Here is a 24,039-nt window from a genome sequence, read left to right as displayed (position 1 = left end):
TATGTAAACAACAGTTGGTGCACGATATCTAAGGAAGTCTCAAAGTTTTGTTCGCCTGAGGTGGAGTATCTTATGATAAGCTGCAGACCACACTTTTTACCCAGAGAGTTTTCATCCGTTTTTTTTTCGTAGCTGTATATATACCACCACAGAGCAAGGTTGGAACTAAAACCGCACTCAATGAACTGTATTCCGCCTTAAGCAAACAGGAAAACGTTCATCCAGAGGCGCCGTTCCTAGTGGCCGGTGACTTTAACGCAGGGAAACTTAAATCAGTTTTACCGAATTTATATCAACATGTTTAATGGGCAACCAGAGGTAAACAAATTCCAGACCACCTCTATTCCACACACAGAGACGCATACAAAGCTCTCCCTCGCCCTCCATTTGACAAATCTGACCATTACTCTATCCTTCTGATTCCTGTTTACAAGCCAAAATATAAGCAGGAAGCACCAGTGACTCGGTCTATAGAAAAGTGGTCAGATGAAGCAGATGCTGAACTACAGGACTGTTTTGCTAGCACAGAATGGAACATGTTCCGGGATTCTTCCGATGGCATTGAGGAGTACACCACATCAGTCACTGGCTTTATCAATAAGTGCATAGAGGATGTCGTCCCCACAGTGACTGTATGCACAGTACATACCCCAACCAGAAGCCACGGATTACAGGCAACATTCATACTGAGCTAAAGGGTAGTAGAGCTGCCGTTTTCAAGGAGTGGGACTCTAACCCGGAAGCTTATAAGAAATCCTGCTATGCCCTCCGACGAACCATCAAACAGGCAAAGAGTCAATACAGGACTAATCAAATCAAATCAAAGTTTATTTGTCACGTGTGCCGAATACAACAGTGAAATACAAATACAGTGAAATGCTTACTTACAGGCTCTAACCAATAGTGAAAAAATGTATTAGGTGAACAACAGGTAAGTAAAGAAAAAAAATAAAAGAAAAAAACAGTGAAAAATAACAGTAGTGAGGCTATATACAGTAGCAAGGCTATATGCAGACACCGGTTAGTCAGGCTAATTGAGGTAGTATGTACATGTAGATATGGTTAAAGTGACTATGCATATATGATGAACAGAGAGTAGCAGTAGCGTAAAAGAGGGGTTGGCGGGACACAATGCAGATAGCCCGGTTAGCCAATGTGCGGGAGCACTGGTTGGTCAGCCCAATTGAAGTAGTATGTACATGAATGTATGGTTAAAGTTACTATGCATATATGATAAACGGAGAGTAGCAGCAGCGTAAAAGAGGGGTTGAGGGGGGCACACAATGCATATAGTCCTGTTCAGGAGTCTTATGCCTTGGGGGTAAAAACTGTTGAGAAGCCTTTTTGTCCTAGATTTGGCACTCCGGTACCGCTTGCCATGCAGTAGTAGAGAAAACAGTCTATGACTGGGGTGGCTGGGGTCTTTGACAATTTTTAAGGCCTTCCTCTGACACCGCTTGGTGTAGAGGTCCTGGATGGCAGGCAGCTTAGCCCCAGTGATGTACTGGGCCGTAAGCACTACCCTCTGTAGTGCCTTGCGTTCGGAGGCTGAGCAAGATGATTTTTTTGAGCACTCTTAGCTTTGCCATTGAGGAACTGAAGCAAGCACGTTTTTAGGTTTTTGTTTGGAACACAGCCCTGCGTCCCCACCATCACACAATTACTGTAAACGTACCATTAGAAATCACAATCTGGGTCAGGTGGGCATCATTCGAAAACGTATTTTATTGCCAACATGGCTAGATAAGATATAAAATATGATCTTACGGTGTTAGACTTTCAAAAGGCACTTCAGACAAACAGATTGTAATTTTTCTGCGCATAGAATGGAGTCATGAGTGCATTTAAGCGCTTGTTCCGCAGCAAAAAACATAGGTAACTCTGTTCAGGATAATCCAGGGTATAACGCATGTCATCCTTGTAACTGTGGATCAAACATCTCAATCATAAACGTTAATACTGTAAATTACATGAGTTTTAAAATAAGGAAATGTGAAGTGCACCGTTTTCTTGTATGATTTTGAACCTGTATATGGGATGACAAGGGCTGTGAGTGGAAAGGGCTATGTAACCTTCGGTCTTTAGTAACCATACCAAATGTATCATCAAAATTATTGGAGGTTTACGTAAAATACCAACCGTCTGTCCAGGGAGTCCAGGATGAATGGCTGCCTTGACATTTGAAAAAGCTTGAATCCACAAAGCACCTTGTTTTATCCAGAACATATAACAAAATCAAGCTCTAGGATGTGTCCTTCATATTTAGAAAAACATCTCAAGATTTGCAGAAGCAGTGGCACATTTGGTGCAGTCCCATCTGTTGTATGCACTGCTGACCAGTGTGGGGCACTATCTCTCCTACTTTCCCAAACAATGAAGTGAGTGCTGTACCAATTGTAAGTCAGAAGGATTCATACAATTCTACTGTGCAATTGATTTATTTACTGTTTTCTTTAGAAATACATTTTGACAGAGAAAACTGTTGCTTTGAGGTTGTTTTGTACTCAAAGAATCATTGCATGTTATTCAAACCAGTAAAAGGATATCTTGTGTAAGGTCTGGAAGAGTTGCATCATATGGACCTCAGGTGTCAGTGAGAGACCATCATTGTGGATGTCTATATAATCCCATTATCATTTTATATAGTACTTTATGTTACTACTCAATAATTCAGGATCATTCATACACATACAGTGGGGTCCGGAATTATTGGATCCCTTGATAAAGATGATGAGGGAGAGATTTTGTAAAAAATATTATTGAAAAAAGTTTGGGGTCAAAATTATTGGCACCCCTGTTTTCAATAGTCTAGCACCCTCCACTTGCGAGGATAACGACATTCTAAAATGTTTTATGAGATTGGAGAACACGTTTGGAAGGCTCTTAGACCATTCCTCCATACACAATCTTTCCAGATCCTTGATATCCTTCATCTGCATTTATGGACTGCCCTCTTCAAAACAAACAAACAAACCACAGGTTTTCAATGGGGTTCAAGTCCGGAGACTGAGATGGCCATTGCAAAATGTTGATTTTGTGGTCAAATAACCACTTCTTTTTGGATTTTGATTAGTGCTTGAGATTATTCTCTTGCTGGAAGATCCATGTATTTTTTGCTTAGCTTTATTAAGGGTGCCAATGAATATGGACCCCACTGTATATACATGATAGTCAGTACTTTCTGGAAGATAGAACGCTTTAAAAGTAAGTTAAATCATTGAATAGTAATTAGTCAGTATTGTATTAGTTTACTATGCATAACTTAAAATGGGAAGAATACCGTTTGTTACATTTCATGGATTATGAAATCCTCTCACATTATGACAAAAATACACTGATCAATTGAATTTTCCTCCTCAATTTGTGAATACACTTTCGGTAAAAGAAATTGAAATTGATATCCTGATATTCATCCTGATAGTCAAACTGATCCACTTACCTGAAATACCTAATCCTCACGTTTTCACTAGGCTTAAAGGGGCAACCAGCTATGTCCATTTTGACTTAAAATAATGATATGTATCCATTGATTATTGAAGACTATAACCTATAAATACCCCATGAGCCCATCAGAACTCAAAATATAAGCTTGTTTTTCTCCAATGTTTGTAAACAAAGTAAATGTAAACAAACACTATATAGCCTCAAAACTATCATCTGTTTAGGAATTTGAGTCTTTACATTTCTCCAGCCCCATCCCTTAGCTTTTAATTTGTTTGTTATTGCCACTTTAATCAGCATACTAGAGGCAATGAAAGCCCCATTGTTATAGAGATGTCTTTAGGCTGGCTACTTCTTTTGGTGTCTGCATATGAGTCTTGCTGCTGGCTGTAATTTAGACAGTGGGCAGTGGTAGCTGTGTTGTAATGAGAAGCTATTTGTGGTTTTCAGTGGTCTTTATGCATGGTCCTTTATAGTGGAATAAAGTGATTATCAATCACGCCTCTGTTCTACATCCCCAAATGCATCAGGGTCCAATGTGTTCAGACAATGGAGCCAGAGCACACACCACCAGCTTCATTTGGATTCGAGAGAGCTTCGACAAACAAACAAAGATGTAATTCTGAACGCCCGCCCAAGCACAATGCCTTGGTGTTAGCGAAATTAAGCTGGTGCGGCACGAGGTAGGCTCTGCAATCCGCCTGTGAATAGACAGTGATGAAAAGCACCTGCACTTCAGATACTGCCAGCCTTAACCCCTTCGCCCTAACACCTTGATTCCAAAGCTCATTTGGAAGCGTAACAATAACCCTTTCTCTTCCCCCAATGGCCCAAATACACCTTAATGTTGACACAATCAGAGGGACAAGGCAATAATGTACATGGTGACAGTGTGACTCAGAGAGAGAGAGAGAGAGAGAGAGAGAGATTAAACAATAGTAGCCATGACTTAATCATCTCTCATAATTAGCTGTCATTATCCTTCCTCTTTTCAATCAGTAGTTACTTGTGCTCTGCGGATGCTGTAATGCCTGTCACAAGCTAACTATTAATGCTATATGATTGGCTCATTAAAAGTATCTAAAATTGAAGATGACACACTTTTTACAGTACCTAGCGAAACAACAACACTCTTGTTGCTTGTATGATTTCTTCAAAGCAGACAAATTCATCTTTCTGCTGAATAACTGGTGAAAGAAAGGAATGGATGTTCACAACCCAGTGCACAGCTCTTGTATGACATAGCAGCCATTGATTACGCTTACAAGCTAACCTAAAAAACTCCCACCCAGAAACAAATGACGGCTGATCACATAAGCTGCAATGTGAAAGTCTGTATAGTAACCAAAACACTGTTGACCTCTGTTAAATGGTGTATGTATAAACACAGAACATGCGTTGCTAAAGATTTAGAAATGCATTTAAGACTGGGAAAATAGCAAACAGAGCCCACAACAGCTCATTTTGTAACAAGCTCCCAGGCAACAGCACTGACAAAGAGCAAATGCGTTTCATCAAAAGGCAGAATGGCGTTTGAAGTTGCATTCACAAAACCCAGGCCAATACAGTAGTGCTGCTGGAGCAGATCCTTATACAGCTACTAATGGGGTTTCATAATACCATAACTTCAAATAACAACAATTAATGACATAACGAGAATACACTGCCATTGTGCTCTATACTTTGGTTAATGACATGTTACAAATAAAAACTACTGGTTGATGAAGCACTATGTAGTATGGTGTATACGTATTTTAGGTTAGGTCCGATATTTTTTGCTATTATATTGCCATGGTTAGTTTATAATGTACACATAATAAGCAAATAAGAAGTCTGCAAACATGGGATATACTATGCTGGCGAGTGTCTCTTGAAATAAATCCAAAACGATTTCTTCTGACTTAACTTTTTTATTTATTAATGTTTTCCTCCACTGGTTAAGGACCACAGCACTATATCTCCAAGGAGATGAAAAAGAGAAATGTGCAGGATTGGGGAGTCGAGAGGCACTCCTGTTATGAAATATATCTGTGAACACTGTCAGAATTTGTTTACTGGGTTTTGATTTAGTCCTACAGCACTGGGCAACTCTGGCAGGGTGATTAGCTCTCCACAGAGGCATTACAACTTCTTCTGGAGTCAACAAAAGTACTGTATCCTCTGATATTTAGAATCATAGCATGGTCATGTTACAAACGCAGACACACTTTCATTTAGTACTTCATGCAAATATACAGTTACTTGTTCCATTTCCTTGGAGAAAACTCTCCTTGTCAACCAGTTTCTTAATCATAAATCTAAACTGCCCACTCCTACCACTCAATCTTCATCCAGAAAGGCTGCTTCTTTTGTTACCTCACATAACCTAACATGAATTTAATGCTTGCACCTCTAAGTGTTTTTGAATTGAGTCCCTGATCATGCTGGTTTAGTCATTATTTATTTTCTAAATCAAATCAAATCAAATGTATTTATATAGCCCTTCTTCCATCAGCTGATATCTCAAAGTGCTGTACAGAAACCCAGCCTAAAACTCCCCAGAAAGGCCAAAACCTAGGAAGAAACCTAGAGAGGAACAAGGCTATGAGGGGTGGCCAGTCCTCTTCTGGCTGTGCCGGGTGAAGATTATAACAGAACATGGCCAAGATGTTAAAATGTTCATAAATTACCAGCATGGTCAAATAATAATAATCACAGTAGTTGTCGAGGGTGCAACAAGTCAGCACCCCAGGAGTAAATGTCAGTTGGCTTTTCATAGCCGATCATTGAGAGTACAGCTCCTGCTGTCTCTAGAGAGTTGAAAACTGCAGGTCTGGGACAAGTAGCATGTCCGGTGAACAGGTCAGGGTTCCATAGCCGCAAGCAGAACAGTTGAACAGTTGAGATGGGACTACATAATCCTTTTGTCTAATTTCACACAGCCTATCAGTTAAACGGTTAAAACATGCTATTGAATGATATTGTCATGACTGTCCTGTTCAGGTCAGGTTACAGGAGACCACAACCCTACAGATTATCTCTCACCCCCAACAGAGGAGGAGAGATCTAGGGGTCTGAAGATGTGGGGGTTTTATGACCCCTCACGCCCATGGTAATTCTGAGGCCACAGACAACATTCCTTTGTCCCTCTCACTATGGAGAACCAGCCTCAGAACTTTAAACATGCAATAAAGGGACTTTGGAACAATGGTTTCCGTCAACTACAATGGTGGTCATGACGATAGATGGAATATGAAAATGTATGTCATTTTTGTTTTGTTATTAAAGGTTAATAGATGACGTTATTATGAAAACATTGTAACGTTAAGAGTTTTCCTCGTATATGCTTGATGTTTATACATTGTACGTTGTGTGGAAAATGTCCAAATCAAAGAGAATGTTTCGGTAAAGATGAAATGTGAAGTTAATTGTCTAAAATTGGATTTGAGTAAAATCTATACCTTGCCCCTTAAACTTGGTTCGCCCAGAGAATTGCCCTGAAGGCGGTTGCGCCCACTTCTGACCCGAGGGTATAAAACATGTGAGTGAAGAATTAACAGATTAGACTAAGTGACCCAAGCTGCAGCCAAAGGTCTAAAAGGTCAATGAACCCAAAACAAGTTTGAAGACAAAGAAATCTTTTTCTACCCAAGCTACGGATGAGTAGCAGTGTCTAAGCGGGTGAATTCAAGCCGAACCACCTAGCCTCCACTCCCCATCGAATCGTGGTATCTACACTGTTTTATTCCTACGCTGTGAGCTCTGAGCTACAGAGCTTTTTGTCCTCCGAAGATCCCTTCCAGAGCAAGGGCAAGGGAACAGGCCAGTAAGCCAAAAAGGACACTGACATCGTGAGGACAACTAGAGAGGTGCGCAGGAGTAGTGCGTCATTGAGCAGCCTGAACGGTCCACGCGGGAAATTCACGGAGACCTTCCACACGTAATTACATCATTACATTCTGACCCATAAGAGCGACAGTTTGGGACAAGGCTAGGGTTAGAATAAGCATAGCTACCAATTTCACCCAAATGTATATTCATCTTGTGTACTTTCTCTCTTTCTCTTTTTTTTTTTAAATCCCCATTTTTGGTAACACGCGCCATAGTGTGTTGGCCCGTTATACTAAGTTCTAATCAATAGCCTCGAATGTGTTTTTGTGTATGTGTATCTTTTATCATCATTTTAGCTTTTTAGTAAATAAATATTAAACTAAGATTGGTGTGGTACGAATTCATTAGTGAGACTCCGGTCCGTGCAGATTCCCGGGCTATACGACGTTCAGAACGAGATTGTTAGAGGCAACTGGTTAATTAGCGGCTGTTGTAAAATCAAAATTCTGATATTCTTTGAGTTAATTTAGGAAATATAAACTCAATAAAAACTAGTTTTCCCATGGTGCCCCAGGTTAATGAGTTAATAATTGCTTGATTCAGTTAATCACGTAATTAGAAACTTGTAATCATTCGATGAGCAACACTCGTCACATTAACTAATACAACGTCACGGCAATATTGAAGGGTCAAAATGACCTCAAGAGGTTTTAGGGGTTCTGTTAGGCCATATCAAAATGTATTAAGTGTATATAGTGAAAGATTTAGTAAATTAAGCCCTTTTTCTAATTACCAAGAGTCAGATTAACTCATAGACACCATTTGTATGTCTCTTCGTGAAGTTTGAAGGACACTTTATGAAGGTAATTTCAACTGCCATTGCAAACTAGCATTAGCGTAATGACTGGAAGTCTACCGGAATAGCTAGCAAGCCTTAATAACGAACCCCTCTCTGTGAATCATCCAATAGTCTTCTATAATAATTGCCATATTTGCCACAGAGCTTTTAACACGTCAGCTACAAAGGAGAGCAGAAAGGTAAAACAATTATGGAATTAAAAGTTAAAGGAGAAGGATAGGCTACAACGACCAAGAGTTAACAGGTAGGCTGCTACTTTATATTCTGAATGAAGTTGTTGTTGTTTGTAACTGTGTAGGACAAGAAAGCGCATGCAGCCTCAATTAGCCTAGCTAGCTAGCTTAACTAGCTTCTCTCGGTTTGATGCAGTCAAGACAGGTACTACCTAATCATATTGGATGAAAAATAATCTACTTTTGGCAGCTATTATTCTACTATAGCGCGAGTCGGCATGGTTGGTTGCTATCCCTCGTCTCTCCCTCCTCCCTGTTCCCCATTCTGTCTCACTCGCTCACACTCACCGAAGCCTACACACACAGCACGGTCCCTGCTAGAGCGTTACCTCTCTGTACCTCCAGTCCCTCGCGCTTTATCAGCTCCGGTTAATAAAGTAGCTTATAGAATTTACTTTTCTGCTGCTTCCCTCGCTCGGCTCAGATCGTGTCTAGTTGTCCTCGGATCCGTTAGGAACGGTTATCTATATTTAAAAAATCTATTCATGCATATCGGGTCCGGATGGGAAGGCCCCAGGTCCATTTCGTGAAAGCCTCTAGTGTGAGGCAGCTAGATGTACAAGTATAAACCCTGGACAGGACACTAGTCTATCGCAGGGCCGTCACCACAATCTGTCTCCTTATGTAACATGTAGCCTCTATATTACCTTCTATATGTATTTAGACAGAAGATTACAGTCTGACCAAATCCACTCGTAGAATCATCAGTAATTTGATGAGTCATAAACTCCTGACCAGATCCACTGACACCCATCTTTGAAACCAAATGACTACCCCACTGCATGAGTTAATTCTCTGCATGACCAGAGCTACTCAGGGAGTCTAATGGAAAGACTACAGGCATACATATATTTAGAGAGATGGTCTTTCAGATCTATCTCATTTCCTCCTTCAAGGTTGGGAGAGAAGTCCAGCAGAGCAGGACTGTAATGACTTAAAACCAGCTGTGGGATCATTATAGCAGAGTGCCAGGCAGGCCATGGAACGCACTCATGGGGCTTTATATAGGTGGTCAGTCAGTACCTGAGAGACGGAAATCATGTTCACCTTGTATTCACCTCTCACTGGGTTCCTAATTAAATGATTAATGGCCCAGTGGGGACGAACAGCGAGTGGCGCCACTCAAGCAGTGTTCGTAGGCTCATAGGCCAGAAGACAGAGAAGCATGTGGCTTCAGCTATCTCTACTACCTTGTCTGCTATCTCAAAAAGTTTAGGGAATAGCAGGGTGTCTAATGGAAAATCCTGGTACAATCATTACTAATTAGTCACTTTGTGATAAGATTAATGATCCAAACTAGGTCTACCCGTATGTCCATGTTTGATTTTTTTTAATAATCTCTATAATGATTACATTGCCTGGTGTATTTATATAAATTATGATTCACAAGTCAAACTCTTCCATATAAAATAATTTCTTCAATCATCCCCTTCTACAACTACACAGAACAAAAATATAAACGCAACATGTAAAGTGTTTGTCCCATGTTCCATGAGCTGAAATAAAACATCCCAGAAATGTTCCATATGCACAAAAAACGTATTTCTCTCAAATGTTGTGCAGAAATGTGTTTAAATCCCTGTAAGTGAGCATTTCTCCTTCGTCAAGATAATCCATCCACCTGACAGGTGTGACTTATCAAGAAGCTGATTAAACAGCATGATCATTACACAGGTGCACCTTGTGCTGGGGATAATAAAAGGACACTCTAAAATGTGCAGTTATGTCACACAACACAATGCCACAGATGGCTCAAGTTTTGAAGAAGCGTGCAATTGGCATGCTGACTGCAGGAATGTCCACCAGAGCTGTTGCCAGAGATTTTTATGTTAATTTCTCTACCATAAGCCACCTCCAACTTCGCTTTAGAGTATTTGGCAGTACGTCCAACCGGCCTCACAAACGCAGACCACGTGTAACCATGCCAGCCCAGGACCTCCACATCCGGCTTCTTCGTCTGAGACCAGCCACACGGACAGCTGATGAAACTGTGGGTTTGCACAACCCAAGAATTTCTGCACAAACTGTCTCAGGGAAGCTCATCTGCGTGCTCATCATCCTCACCAGGGTCTTGACCTGACTGCAGTTTGGCATCGTAACTGACTTCAGTGGGCAAATACTCACCTTCGATGGCCACTTGCACACTGGAGAAGTGTGCTCTTCATGGATGAATCCCCATTTCAACTGTACCTGGCAAATGGCAGACAGCGTGTATGGTATCGTGTGGGCGAGCGGTTTGCTGATGTCAATGTTGTGAACCGAGTGCCCTATGGTGGCGGTGGGGTTATATGGCAATATGCACAGATGGCAATATGCACAGAGATAACGTGACGAGATACGGAGTGCCATTGTCATGCCACTCATCACCTCATGTTTCCGCATGATAGTGGCCTGCATACTCACCAGACATGTTAATAAATGCTCTGGATGGACGTGAACGACAGCGTGTTCCATTTCCCGCTAATATCCAGCAACTTCGCACAGCCATTGAAGAGGAGTGGGACAACATTCCACAGGCAAAAATCAACAGCCTGATAAACTCTATTTGAAGGAGATGTGTCACGCTGCATGAGGCAAATGGTGGTCATACCAGATACTGACTGGTTTTCTGATCCACGCCCCTGCCTTTTTTTTAAGGTATCTGTGACCAACAGATGCATATCTGTATTTCCAGTCATGTGAAATCCATAGATTAGGGCCTAATAAATTCATTTCAACTAACTGATTTCCTTATATGAACTATAACTCAGTAAAATCTTTGAAATTGTTGCATGTTGCGTTTTTGTTGAGTGTACTTCACCTCCTATCTTTTCAACAATACCTTTCAGAAAACAATGAACAATTATGTACAAGTCTTTATCCACAAAATACAGCAGTGGACTAGTTGTAGAAGGGGATGATTGAAGAGATTATTTATACATGCAGTGGCCTACACATGACTGGAACCTTTCATGTGTACATTAATATTGTTAACAGCGTGTTTTGTCCTATATACTGCACTGTATATGCACTGAACAGCATGTTCAAGTGCATAAATGTGTGACTCACCGAAGGGGCAGGTTTGCCTCCCTTTGCAGTGCACAGTAGAGTGAAGTTCTGGGCCTGGTACCGGCTGAATGGAGCTGGACAGTTCTCTGCCGAAACTGAGATGTTGTTTGGAGGAGCTTTGGAAAGAGAAAGGGACAGGTTAGACAACAACACATGACAGGTAATACGCAGGTGTACTAAAAATGACTAATTATACAACTATTATACACGTTAAACTCATTATCCTTCACACTGTGTGCTCAGGATTGTTTGTGTCATAAAGCAGGGCTGTTGGCCAGGGCCCTATGCTGTGTTCAGGATCCCCTGGGTTTCATGCCAGTCTAATGGGGCTGGTTAAAGATATGGAGCAGAGCTCATGCATATCATACAGTATTAGCAGCCTATTGCCTGGCTCTCTCAAGGGAAACCTACAAGCATGTCACAGAAATAGGAAAACATGTGAGCACCACTTTACAGCAGAGAAGAGCAATGGGAGTTAAGCTGAGTGAACAGAAAATATAGCCCCTTCACATAAATTCAGATGCTTAACATGCAATCCATGTTACACTACACTAGTGCTGGTCTTTTGAAAGCAAATTCCTCAAATAGCGGTCCCTCACTGAATGTGTAGATCAATAATAAACCAATCAAGGGAGATATAGGAGTGGATGACCAGGAGTGTGAAAAGAGGGTGAGTTGAATAAATGGATGAACAATATGAAAATGCAGATGGCGGTCACAGTGACGACATCAGTTGAGGAGGATGAAAGATAGAAAAAAGTGTAAGACATCTAAATTTCCTTGCTACTCTGAATGTTTCAGACTTTCCCAGTTGCTGCATCCTCAAGGCTGGCATTAGATATTCTGCCTGCTATATTATCACATAAAACATTTCCTGAATTTGCCTTCACACCCGGCATAGAGGAAGCAGAATACGTCTGGTCCGTTTGGCTTCTCTGAGCCTTTATAGGAAAGGAAAAGAGTGTGTGAAACCAGGGGAGGGGTTAAAAGAGAGCCCAGTGGGACTTCCACCATGAATATCTCAATTGATAAGACACGCTTAAAAAGATCCTACATCAGCCATACTGGCCTGGGAATAGAGACGTTTCATGTGTAACTTTCATATCTAAATCTATTTGGGGGGTTTCAAGCAGACATGCCAAAGCGATTCATTGATTAAAACGAAGGGGGGGAAATGTCTGATGGCCTGAGTGCCTTCTTGTTTCCACACCTCTTAATTGCTTATTGATGGGGGACGTATGGCTGTAAATTAACCTTAGAACACTCCATTAGCTGTCTAACAGAGGTCTGTCTGAAACGGGTATGATTAGCTCTGAGGAATCACAGGCCCAGACGGCTAGAGCTCAGAGCCTTACGTTAAATGTACAGCAGCGAGGCTGTAATCCACTGCCAGAGCACCATTGACTTCACCAAAGCAAAAGGCTGCATTGCATTACAGAAGGATATTGAGAAAAACTGGTCATTAACATGCTTTGTTCAATGAGATGCAAAGCCACAAGTCTACTTGGCAAGTCTCTGCCTCTGACAACTTTTTAAATTGAGAGCAGGAAGTTTATCATGACTCTATTCTAACCTCATGGTTGATGCCTAAAACCTTGTGATATGTACGATGAGCCATACATATTGAAGTAAGCCTTGATTAAATATTTTAAATGATTACAAGCAAGACCTGTCATGCACAAACCACGATTTGAAAACACAACAATAGTTTGTTTAATCCTTTCAAGGATTAAGATAGTTGTTAGATGTGATATTGGCCTTACATACTCTATTTCATTGCTGTAACGATACTCTAAATCCTCCTCCTCCTCAGACGAGGAGAGGAGAGAGGGATCTGAAGACCAATATGCAGCGAGGTATGATGACATGATTTATTGATTTAAATAAGACACGACATAGACAGAAAACGAACTATACTTGAATAACTACAAAACAACAAACGACGTAGACGCACCTGAACATAAGAACTTACGTATAACGAAGAACGCATGAAAACAGGAACAGACTACATAAACCGAACAAACAAAACCGAAACAGTCCCATGTGGCGTAACATCACACAGACACAGGAGACAATCACCCACCAACAAACAGTGTGAAAACACCTACCTTAATATGGCTCTCAATCAGAGGAAATGAAAACCACCTGCCTCTAATTGAGAGCCATATCAGGTCACCCTTAAACCAACATAGAAACAGAAAACATAGACTGCCCACCCAAACTCACGTCCTGACCAGCTAACACATACACAAACTAACAGAAAACAGGTCAGGAACGTGACATAACCCCCCCCCTCAAGGTGCGTACTCCGAACGCACCACCAAAAGTCTAGGGGAGGGTCTGGGTGGGCATCTGACCACGGTGGTGGCTCCGGCTCCGGACGCTGTCCCAATCCCACCATAATAAATCCCCGCTTCTGTGTCTTCCTCAAGGTGGCGACCCTCGCCACCGACCTTGGACTGGGAACCCTAGACATGGGTCCCGCTGGATTTAGGGGCCGCCCCGGACTGAGGGACGGCAGCTCCGGACTGAGGGACAACACCGGGACAAGGGGCAACACCGGGACAAGGGGCAGGTCCCGGCTGATAAACTCTGGCAGATCCTGGCTGGCTGGCTCTGGCGGATCCTGGCTGGCGGAAGGCTCTGGCTGATCCGGTCTGGCGGAAGGCTCTGGCTGATCCGGTCTGGCGGAAGGCTCTGGCTGATCCGGTCTGGCGGAAGGCTCTGGCTGATCCGGTCTGGCGGAAGGCTCTGGCTGATCCGGTCTGGCGGAAGGCTCTGGCTGATCCGGTCTGGCGGAAGGCTCTGGCTGATCCGGTCTGGCGGAAGGCTCTGGCTGATCCGGTCTGGCGGAAGGCTCTGGCTGATCCGGTCTGGCGGAAGGCTCTGGCGGCTCCGGTCTGGCGGAAGGCTCTGTAGGCTCTTGGCAGACGGGCGGCTCTGTAGGCTCTTGGCAGACGGGCAGCTCCGCAGGCCCATGGCAGACGGGCAGCTTTGCAGGCTCATGGCAGACGGGCAGTTCAGGCGCCGCTGGGCAGACGGGCAGTTCAGGCGCCGCTGGGCAGACGGGCAGTTCAGGCGCCGCTGGGCAGACGGGCAGTTCAGGCGCCGCTGGGCAGACGGGCAGTTCAGGCGCCGCTGGGCAGACGGGCACACCTGTAGGAAGGAGACGGAGAGACAGCCTGGTGCGTGGGGCTGCCACAGGACCCACCAGGCTGGAGAGACCTACAGGAGGCTTGATGTTAAAAGGCACCTGAAGGACCGGGCTGTGGAGGAGCACTGGAGCTCTGGTGCGCAGCCTTGGCACCACTCCCCCAGGCTGGCATACTACTCCAGCCCGTACCCTCCAGAGTGCAGGCACAGGTTGAACCGGGCTGTGGATGAGCACTGGAGATCTAGTGCCTACTACGCGCACCTCTCCCTTAGGCTCCACTCCCACATTTGCCCGGTACGAGCGGAGCGTAGGCATAGGACGCACTGCACCCTCCCAGCGCCCCGGAGACACAGCACGCAGAGCCGGCGCAGGATACCCTGGACCGAAACTGCGTACCGGAGACCAGACGCGCTGAGCAGGCACAATACGCCCCGGCTGGATGCCCACACTCACTTGACACTTTCGGGGGGCTGCCCTATAGCGCACCAGGCTATGGGCACGCACTGGCGACACCGTGCGCTTAACCGCATAACACGGTGCCTGACCAGTGACGCGTTGCTTATAATAAGCACGAGGAGTGCGCTCAGGTCTGCTACCTGGCTTAGCCACACTCCTCTCTAGCCCCCCCCCAAAAAAATTCTGGGGTTGCCTCTCGTACCTGTCCCGCTGCCGTGCTGCCTCCTCATATCGCCGCCGCTCAGCACTCGCTTCCTCCAGCTCAGCTTTGGGGCGGCGATACTCCCCAGCCTGTGCCCAGGGTCCTTCTCCATTCAAGATCTCCTCCCATGTCCATGAATCCTGGGATTTCTGTGGTTGCTTTCGCTGCCCTTTTCCCCGCTGCTTGGTTCTGGTAATTTGGTGGGTGGTTCTGTAACGATACTCTAAATCCTCCTCCTCCTCAGACGAGGAGAGGAGAGAGGGATCTGAAGACCAATATGCAGCGAGGTATGATGACATGATTTATTGATTTAAATAAGACACGACATAGACAGAAAACGAACTATACTTGAATAACTACAAAACAACAAACGACGTAGACGCACCTGAACATAAGAACTTACGTATAACGAAGAACGCATGAAAACAGGAACAGACTACATAAACCGAACAAACAAAACCGAAACAGTCCCATGTGGCGTAACATCACACAGACACAGGAGACAATCACCCACCAACAAACAGTGTGAAAACACCTACCTTAATATGGCTCTCAATCAGAGGAAATGAAAACCACCTGCCTCTAATTGAGAGCCATATCAGGTCACCCTTAAACCAACATAGAAACAGAAAACATAGACTGCCCACCCAAACTCACGTCCTGACCAGCTAACACATACACAAACTAACAGAAAACAGGTCAGGAACGTGACAATTGCATTCCAATGTTTCTTGCACCATTTGTGGAACATTATGGATTCACACTTTGTATCATGAATTTTCTTCATTTCACCATCTCATCAGCTCTAACGTATTTGTTAACCTCTTTCTGCATTTCACAATTCCTCAGCACACCTTCCGTTTTCAGAATGAAACTGGGATTCTCTACTGCATGGTAGAATATTTACTTAATGTAAAAAGATGTGGCATGTGCAAAATTCATAGCAGCTAAGTTTCCTAGACACATGTAAACAGTGATTAACTGATTTCATACAAATATACTACATCCCTGTGTTGTGTAAGAAATCCAGGGTAGAAAAATCCTTTACACTTTGAAGAGGATGTCAATGTATTTGACAGCTTCTTCTCTGTAAAGCGTCATATTCTATTGCTATGCGGTGACACGAGCTGCTTTACTTTGTGTCTGTGCATCCTGACTGCTACAGCCTCCGTAGCCATCTCTATCACTGCATTACATACAAAGGCAAAGCCGGGAAGGACATATTTGAGAGTACGTTTGAGAGGAGGCCTGGGAGGAGAATCAAAGGACGGACGCTCTCAAGTCCAGGATATTCATCTTATCAAACACTACATTTGAAAGTGTTTGTATGGTAAAACTCTGCTCTGCATTCATTTGCTCCGCCAAGGCCAGCCTTCAAAGATGCAGCCCTTTCTCCTACATCTATACACTAAAGAAATATAAAATTAAAGTGGAAACCATTTATTTTCCTTTCTCAGTCAGCTCAACTACAGAACAGTTCATACCACTAACAGTCCAAGACCCCCTCTCCCTCCTCCCTCTTGCTCTACACCCTCAAGCACCATTACCCTGCTCTCTTTAAAAAAATAACAGCAAATTGGATTGGAGAGTGTGTGGAGCAGAACCACATTTAACAGAGCTCACTGGGGACTTCTCTCCCAGGCCTGATAATTAAGGGAATTAGTGCTCTGGAGACAGTTGTGCGAACAAGGCAGCATCCCAACATCTCCTTTTACTCAGCGCACAGGTCTCAAGTTCACATCTCCAGGGTTTGGGGGAGAAAGGACAAAAGGAGAAGGTCCCTAGGTCATTCTTGGCTCCTTTTCAATGAAAATAATTTTGTAATAACTATTTAATGGAATTGTACTTTTTAATCATTTGCTCAAGAGTCCAAAAGTAATCAGTCCAAATGTCTGCATGACCTTTCATTTGTTTCGGTCTGCCAAGAGATTGTTGGAGGCGTTGTCCTACGTGGCTTGATCAAAATCACATTCAGATTACCTTCTTGACAAATCAACCTCAACAGCTCTCTGTCATTGATGGTAATGATCTACTTGTCAGAGTATAGGGCGTTCTGACTCCAAGTAGCAGCCTGAATATTGTATCATTATGTGATTAAACATGATCTATTATTGACACTGAATTTCGAGTGGATCATCATTTTGTCTCCACATTCCATAGCATGTCCCAAGTTTCCATATAATCTAATTTAAGTAACAATTGATGCTAAAATGCAACCCTTGCGTAAAGCTATTATTGCAGACTTAGAAACATGAGTTCTTTTAATTCCTATGAATATTTAATCTGGATACATGCACATTACTTTTACCTGCTAATAAATCATGCATGTATGTCACAGAGAGATTTGCAGGTGATTTGAGAGATCTATGTGAACCCTAAATGGAGGGGAAGCGCTTCATTCCCCCGTGCCCAAGACCATGCCTCCACTGCTGGTCTACAGAACAGACTGGAATAGGAACATTGAGCTGTGCTTGCAGGTTTAAATATAACTCCACCATGAAGCCATGAAAAGGAACAGAGGGAGGAGTGAGACATCCAAAGACAATGTACAATGTTAATTTGATGATGAACTTTCAGTGGGAACAACCCACCGGAATGAAAACACTTTCGACCCCAAAAGAAAGGCTGTATCCATTATTAATTTAGCAAACTGACACAACGTAATACTTGCATTTGGTGTCAGACCTTCCTCTAACACAATAACGAGGTAAGGCATACAGAAAATAGAAATGTCTCTATACTTTCACGCAGATTCAGAGATAACATCCTTAACACAGTCAAAGGGAAGGCAAAAATACATATTCATATTCCAATGTATCTCTATAGAAATACATTTATTCTCACAGCACCGTGTGTGTGGGAGACGCTTAGATGGTGAGAGCATCACGATAGCAGACAATGAAGCATAGACAGGAGTTCATGTTACAGGTAATTGGCTATTGTAACCGATTAACAAACAGCAAAAGCTATTTTCTAATAACTGACACTAGTTCTTTACATGGCACCTGCTATTCCCTTAAGATCTAAGAAAACTCATATACTGTAGTCCGCCTCCACACCGACAGTCACTCTCTCAATGCGAAAGCACAATGTAGCCTAGATAGAGTGGGGCTAAGTGAGTCAATGACAGGAGACGACTTTGCCAAACTGCTTGCTTACAGAAGTTTGAGAAGTCGCCCACTTGGAAGGGATACGATTGAAGGCAGGAGATGGAAGGCAGCCTAAAAAACAATCAAAGCCAAGTCCTCTCTAGGGGGTAAGAGACACGTTGAAATAAGTGCTGGCGAGAGGCTCCAAGACCTAAGACTGCTCCTTTGAAAGCAGTACCAGGAGATAAAAGACACTGAAATGCTTTTTAATCACTTTTCCATTGTGCTTTCAGCATTTACATTTACCCCCCGTCCCTTTCATTTTCATTCATCATTACTGAGCTGTCAGCTCTTATCGCGTTGTCCCACCGCTAACCAAACAGGAACAAGGAGCAGGAGGAAGGGGATGAGGGACTCCTTCAACTCTGGTGACTGTCAGGAAGAGGAAGAGGATGACACACACAGACAAAAGCTTGTGTCACTTTGAACAAGTTCCTTAGTTAGGAAGTCCATTAATCAAACCAAACGTTGCTGAAAATGCAGCATACACACATACATAGTAGCTTGTGAGTGCATGTGTGCATATGGTTTTATAGATATTCATTGCTGTCAGCCCAGTCCTACCTGCTGTCTGCAGTGTTTGGACGTATCGTGGTGGAGATGTCTCTGTCGGAGAAAGAAAGCTCCATAGACTTATTATAATTTTTTTATCCGTTGTTTCTTAAATATGCCACCTTGGACTGATTAGTCTTAGCCCTTCAGAGCAAAACTTTCCAAAGTTTCCCCCCAAAAATGTGCAGAAACTTTTACAAAGGAAGGCTTTCTTTCACTAGGGAGCGATTTGCGCATTTAAGCTCAATTGAGAGATGCTCTGTTTTCTCCCTCTGGTCCCATACGATAGGCAATAAGATATGTCATGGCTGTGTATAGCTTTACTGTCACTCCACTCTCCCGTGCCTGCAGCTCTCCGAGGGTAAAAACCAGCCATGGACTTAGAGCCCTGTGCATATAATGAGGACATGGGGGACATAAGAGAGGATTTCTCTAGCATGGCTCTAAGGCTGGGTTCAGAAGGGACAAAAGGGAAGGATTTTTTGGTGTAAAGCGTAGAGTGGCAGATGGGCACCCAGTACCCGGCACAGTGTCAGTAATGCTTTGACTGGCACCCTCATCCCTAAAGTCTCTTTTTCTTTTCGGGTGGGGAGGGTTGGAGGAAGCTATGCAATCTGCTTTGACTTGGCCCCCATTTACCTCTGGCCTAGTCCCCTTCTCTTGTGGGTAATTTACAGGGCCCAGGCCTGCCGGCTCCTTTAGGGCTCCCTGGTGCCTGGTGTGTCATAGACAAATTGGTTGATCAGTGTGATTGTAATGCCTGGTTCAGATGCTTTCTTTATGACACCTAATTTACCGACCAAGCAGGGAAAAATGGGGCCATAAAGTTATACGAGGCCAAAGAGATTCAGACGAGGCAGTGGAGTATCCATCATTTAATTCTCCACCGTTGGCCCCTGACCATATGAGCAATCCCTAAAGAAGTCTTTGAAAGAGTCTACATCAAATGCCCTCAGCTAGACAGCCACAAGCTCCCCAACTGTCGGCAAGTAGTATACACAGCCTTCGAGGACAGACAGGCCGAGGAATTCATATTTCAAACTGACAACGCCTGGGGGTTTGATGGGGAACAGACATGAACTCATAACAATGACAGATGGATGACCATGCAACCAACCATTTGGCACACCACATCATTTCAACATAGAAATTGGGTAATAAGTTGATCAATGAGATTCAACCTTTATTCACCTATTCAAAAAGTCAGCCAGAAGTTTGTTGAATTCCCAATGTGTTATTACTGCGCTTTCAACCATTTGAAAGCACAACAAAATTCAAATGGGAATAGAATGTCAGATATGTTGTATTTATACCACAACTTAATGTGTTATCACTGTGCTTTATCTAATAGCACAACCAAATGACCAGGATTGCAGTTGAGATGATTGTGTAAGTACATAGTGCAAGTGATCAATGCTGTTTGAGATTCTGCACAGATTATTATAAGAAATTGTGAAGATCTTTGTGAAGCTCTCCATTGACCTGTGACATTTGCATGCTATCTTGAACATGCACACTTTCTATGATGACATTAGAATACGTGTATAGTCACTGTAGGCTAACCTGTGGTCATGGATGTGTTACTCATGTTAAGGTTGAATAAATACTGTGATATTAGTTTCTAAAATAGTCTTAACTTTAGGCTATTTACTTTATTACAAAAGTAATATTGAATTGTGTTTGGTTATTAATGCAACCAAATACCAACATTGAAAGTATATCTAGTGGTTTGATCATTTCATCTGAGCCACTGGCTTAATACTATTCTTTAACTATTATTTTTGGTTTAGTTGGATGCGTGAATCCAACATATCATATGTTAACTTGTCGACAAGTTAATAGGCTATTTACTGTGTTGCAAAAGTAATATTGAATTGTGCTTGGTTGTTAACGCAACCAAATATCAACATTTGAAGGAAATATATTATATTTTGTGCCACTGACTTAGTCTGGCTTTAATTCCAGTTCGTCTATGAAGTAAAAATAAATATGTTGGATTCACGTCTCCAGCTCAACCAATAATCAAAGTTAAAGAATAGGACTAAATCTATTCTAACCAAACATTAAATGCACTTAAATTAAGTTTGATTTCATTTAGTCCTATTCTTTAACTTTGATTCATGGTTGAGATGGAGAAGTGGATCCAACATATAATGATTGACTTGAAGAATACATTTGAAATAAACCAAAGCTTGAAATCCTAGGCCTATTTGTACTGTCCATTTTTAGTTTAATCCTGGAATGAATTGAAACAATAGCTCTTGATGACTTTGCAAATGCTATATTTATCTCAATCTCTTCATTCAAAGACTCAATCATGGACACTCTTACTGACAGTTGTGGCTGTTTTGTGTGATGTATTATTGTCTCTACCTTCTTGGCCTTTGTAATGTTGTCTGTGCCTAATAGTGTTTGTACCATATTTTGTGCTGCTACCATGTTGTGTTGCTACCATGTTGTGTTGCTACCATGTTGTTGCTATGTTGTGTTGTTAAGTGTTGCTGCCTTGCTATGTTGTTGTTTTAGGTCTCTCTTTATGTAGTGTTGTGTTGTCTCTCTTGTTGTGATGTGTGCTTTGTCCTATATTTATATTGTATTTATTTTACATTTTTAAACCCAGGCCCCCGCCCTCGCAGGAAGCCTTTTGCCTTTTGGTAGGCCGTCATTGTAAATAAGAATTTGTTCTTAACTGACTTTCCTAGTTAAATAAAGGTAAAAAAAAAAAAAAAAAAAAAAATATAGGCCTAAATAGTATCATTGATGACATATGACTTATGGTTATATTTCATTTGTTCAATTAAACTGACCCTTTGGAATGACTTTGACAGTGACTATTCAACAGTGACTAGCAACAGTGACTATGTTTAGTCATTAAGAGACCTCTCAATAGTCATTCTAATGATAGCACATTGGTAGTAGTCAGTGACAAATATCAAAGCTATGCTGGGCTTGGTTAAAACTCTGGATGGGAGACCAAATGAACAGCAGTTAGATCAACTCTCCAGTAGGAGGTGCTGCCCAGCCTATAGTTATTTTTTTCTGGTAGCGGATATAACGTTAAAGATCTGACTTTGTTTCAAAGGTAAAAAATCAACATATTTTATACAAGGTTTGTCTATGTTGAATATTAGTTACAATTACGACACCTTCCACCCTCAAAACAAACGTTTATGTTCATGACTTTTCCACGTAGATTCCACGTCACAATACGATGACAAATTACATTGAAACAACGTTGATTCAACCAGTTTGTTCTCAGTGGGAAGAGTTCTTTTCAAAACTAGGAATGTTGTACCCCAAGAACCTGTTTAAAAAAACATAGTATGAAAATCTTTGGTAGTTTAGTAAGTGAAATAGGGAGAAGGTAATATTAAAAAGCTTTTTGAGTGGATGTCTGTGTAACTGCCACAACAGTATTGTGGACCACAAACGTTGGTTCCCCTCTGTAAGCCAATAATTCATTTAATGATAATGGAAAAGTGGCTTAAGATTTCCCATTTTTGTTTGTGGGTGTGTGTGTGAGTGGGTGTGCGTGCGCATGTATGTGTGTGTGTAAGGCATATAAAGGGGTGAAGTCTCCGTAGGTGATGTTGGCAACACTGACTGGAAGACTGGAGACCATATGCTGACACATGCACATTTGTGGCCTGCTGGAGGTCATTTTGCAGGGCGCTGGCAGTGCACCTCCTTGCACAAAGGCGGAGGTAGCGGTCCTGCTGCTGGGTTGTTGCCCTCCTACGGCCTCCTCTACGTCTCCTGATGTACTGGCCTGTCTCCTGGTAGCGCCTCCATGCTCTGGACACTACGCTGACAGACACAGCAAACCTTTTTGCCACAGCTCGCATTGATGTGCCATCCTGGATGAACTGCACTACCTGAGCCACTTGTGTGGGTTGTAGACTCCGTCTCATGCTACCACTAGAGTGAGAGCACTGCCAGCATTCAAAAGTGACCAAAACATCAGCCAGGAAGCATAGGAACTGAGAAGTGGTCTGTGGTCACCACCTGCAGAATCACTCCTTTTTTGGGGGTGTCTTGCTAATTGCCTATAATTTCCACCTTTTGTCTATTCCATTTGCACAACAGCATGTGAAATTTATTGTCAATCAGTGTTGCTTCCTAAGTGGACAGTTTGATTTCACAGAAGTGTGATTGACTTGGAGTTACATTGTGTTGTTTAAGTGTTCCCTTTATTTTTTTGAGCAGTGTAGTTAGACCTTCTAAGCTAGGCCTTTGCTTGATTTTTCCTCTGACTTAACCTAGTCCTTTCACTGAGAGTTGAGAGACCTGAATAAAGAAATGTTTCCTATACACTGTACGGCCTCCATACAGTAGCCTACTGTATACTCAACTTCTAGCAACTGCTTCCTCTTACAGTAGCTCTCTTTTAAAATTACACTATGTTTTTACCTTGATTATATTATGGAATAATACTGAAGCCAAAAATAGACATCAAATCCATTAGTAGCCTAAGATACAGATGTAGGATCCTAATTTTATCCAGTTTGCTACAGCAAGAAAATAATCCTGCAACAACAGCAATTATGAATTATGATGTGGATTATAATATATATTATATTATTATATGGACATTTTTGTAAGGGTTGATGCACTTTTCGTTTCGGAAATTTCAAATTGGAAATTACAAACTTCAGAAGCCCTTTTAAAATTCAAATAAACTACAAGTTTGTGTTTCCTGTTTTGCAGGAATATTCTCAGCAAGAAAATAGTGATCAAATTAAGATCTGTCAAATAAACCACAGCAATGTGAAGAGAGTGTGCCTGTCTGCAAATCAACCGTTCACTTTAGATCCAGCACTCCCCCTCTTGCATAACACCACTGACTGTTCAGCCTGGAAGCTACCTTCTTTTTGTAATCAGGATATGAAATGGAAATTATTATTATAATAACAATAATCATAATTATATTGTAGTTATTAATTTAAAAAAGAGTCCAGCTTTACTCTTTCTCAATTCCTGAATGGCTACATTTCTTGCTTTGCCAAAAAGACCTATTCCACCCTGAGAAGCTCTATATCTGGTTAGATCTGCATGTTTCTGTGTTAAGTAGGGGGCAATGTTGCCTACATCTATTCTAGGGAGGGATGGGGGTTACAACATAACATGTGCATGGA

At 42.3% G+C, this 24,039-nt stretch overlaps 1 protein-coding gene across 4 annotated transcripts in view; it reads right to left on the bottom strand.

Moving 5' to 3' along the window:
- The window catches only part of LOC129850032 (immunoglobulin superfamily member 21-like), a 302,686-nt gene that overhangs the window by 20,592 nt on the left and 258,055 nt on the right, over window positions 1–24,039 (bottom strand). For all 4 annotated transcript variants that reach the window (XM_055916662.1, XM_055916663.1, XM_055916665.1 and 1 more), the window contains exon 5: window positions 11,392–11,507. In XM_055916662.1, coding sequence (XP_055772637.1) covers window positions 11,392–11,507 — 116 coding nt within the window. The remainder of the gene's footprint in view (window positions 1–11,391; window positions 11,508–24,039) is intronic.

The sequence above is a fragment of the Salvelinus fontinalis genome, chromosome 3, assembly GCF_029448725.1.
Source record: "Salvelinus fontinalis isolate EN_2023a chromosome 3, ASM2944872v1, whole genome shotgun sequence".
Lineage (NCBI taxonomy): Eukaryota > Metazoa > Chordata > Actinopteri > Salmoniformes > Salmonidae > Salvelinus > Salvelinus fontinalis.
This window is presented reverse-complemented; position numbering and strand designations above follow the sequence as displayed.